A 363-nucleotide genomic window follows, 5' to 3' on the forward strand; every position below is an offset into this window, starting at 1 on the left:
TTAAAACTCTTTTTCAGGAATTGGGGTACTGTGCTTTGTGGACATTCTTCTACTTCACGGCCTCCACAGCCTGTGCTTCCTGGGGCGGTTACTACCCGGCCTGGGCCGCCGCCGCCTTTTTCGGATACGCAGCCATGATCGCATACGGAGTGGATGCTTTCTTTAAGTTCAAGGGATGGCGAAGCGGCGAAATGGCCCAGGGCGAGAGGCAGATGCGGGCGGGAGGCCCTGAAATGCAGTCTCCAGATGCTTACTAAGATTTTACTTTAATAGATGCTTGTGTTCCATCTTTGTTAGCTGAATGATGGTTGTTAAGAGACTGAAGACCAATAAAAAGATATGTGAAAAAATGTATGTGAATAC

The 363-nt window shown here is 48.2% G+C and overlaps 1 protein-coding gene across 2 annotated transcripts in view; it reads left to right on the forward strand.

The window, feature by feature from the left end:
• The window catches only part of LOC119586307 (CKLF-like MARVEL transmembrane domain-containing protein 4), a 25,252-nt gene extending 24,900 nt beyond the window's left edge, over positions 1-352 (forward strand). For both annotated transcript variants that reach the window (XM_037935018.1, XM_037935017.1), the window contains one exon: positions 9-352. In XM_037935018.1, coding sequence (XP_037790946.1) covers positions 9-257 — 249 coding nt within the window. In that variant the 3' untranslated portion in view covers positions 258-352. The remainder of the gene's footprint in view (positions 1-8) is intronic.
• Positions 353-363: the final 11 nt, after the last annotated feature.

This window comes from Penaeus monodon, chromosome 21, assembly GCF_015228065.2.
Source record: "Penaeus monodon isolate SGIC_2016 chromosome 21, NSTDA_Pmon_1, whole genome shotgun sequence".
In the NCBI taxonomy this organism is placed as follows: Eukaryota; Metazoa; Arthropoda; class Malacostraca; order Decapoda; family Penaeidae; genus Penaeus; species Penaeus monodon.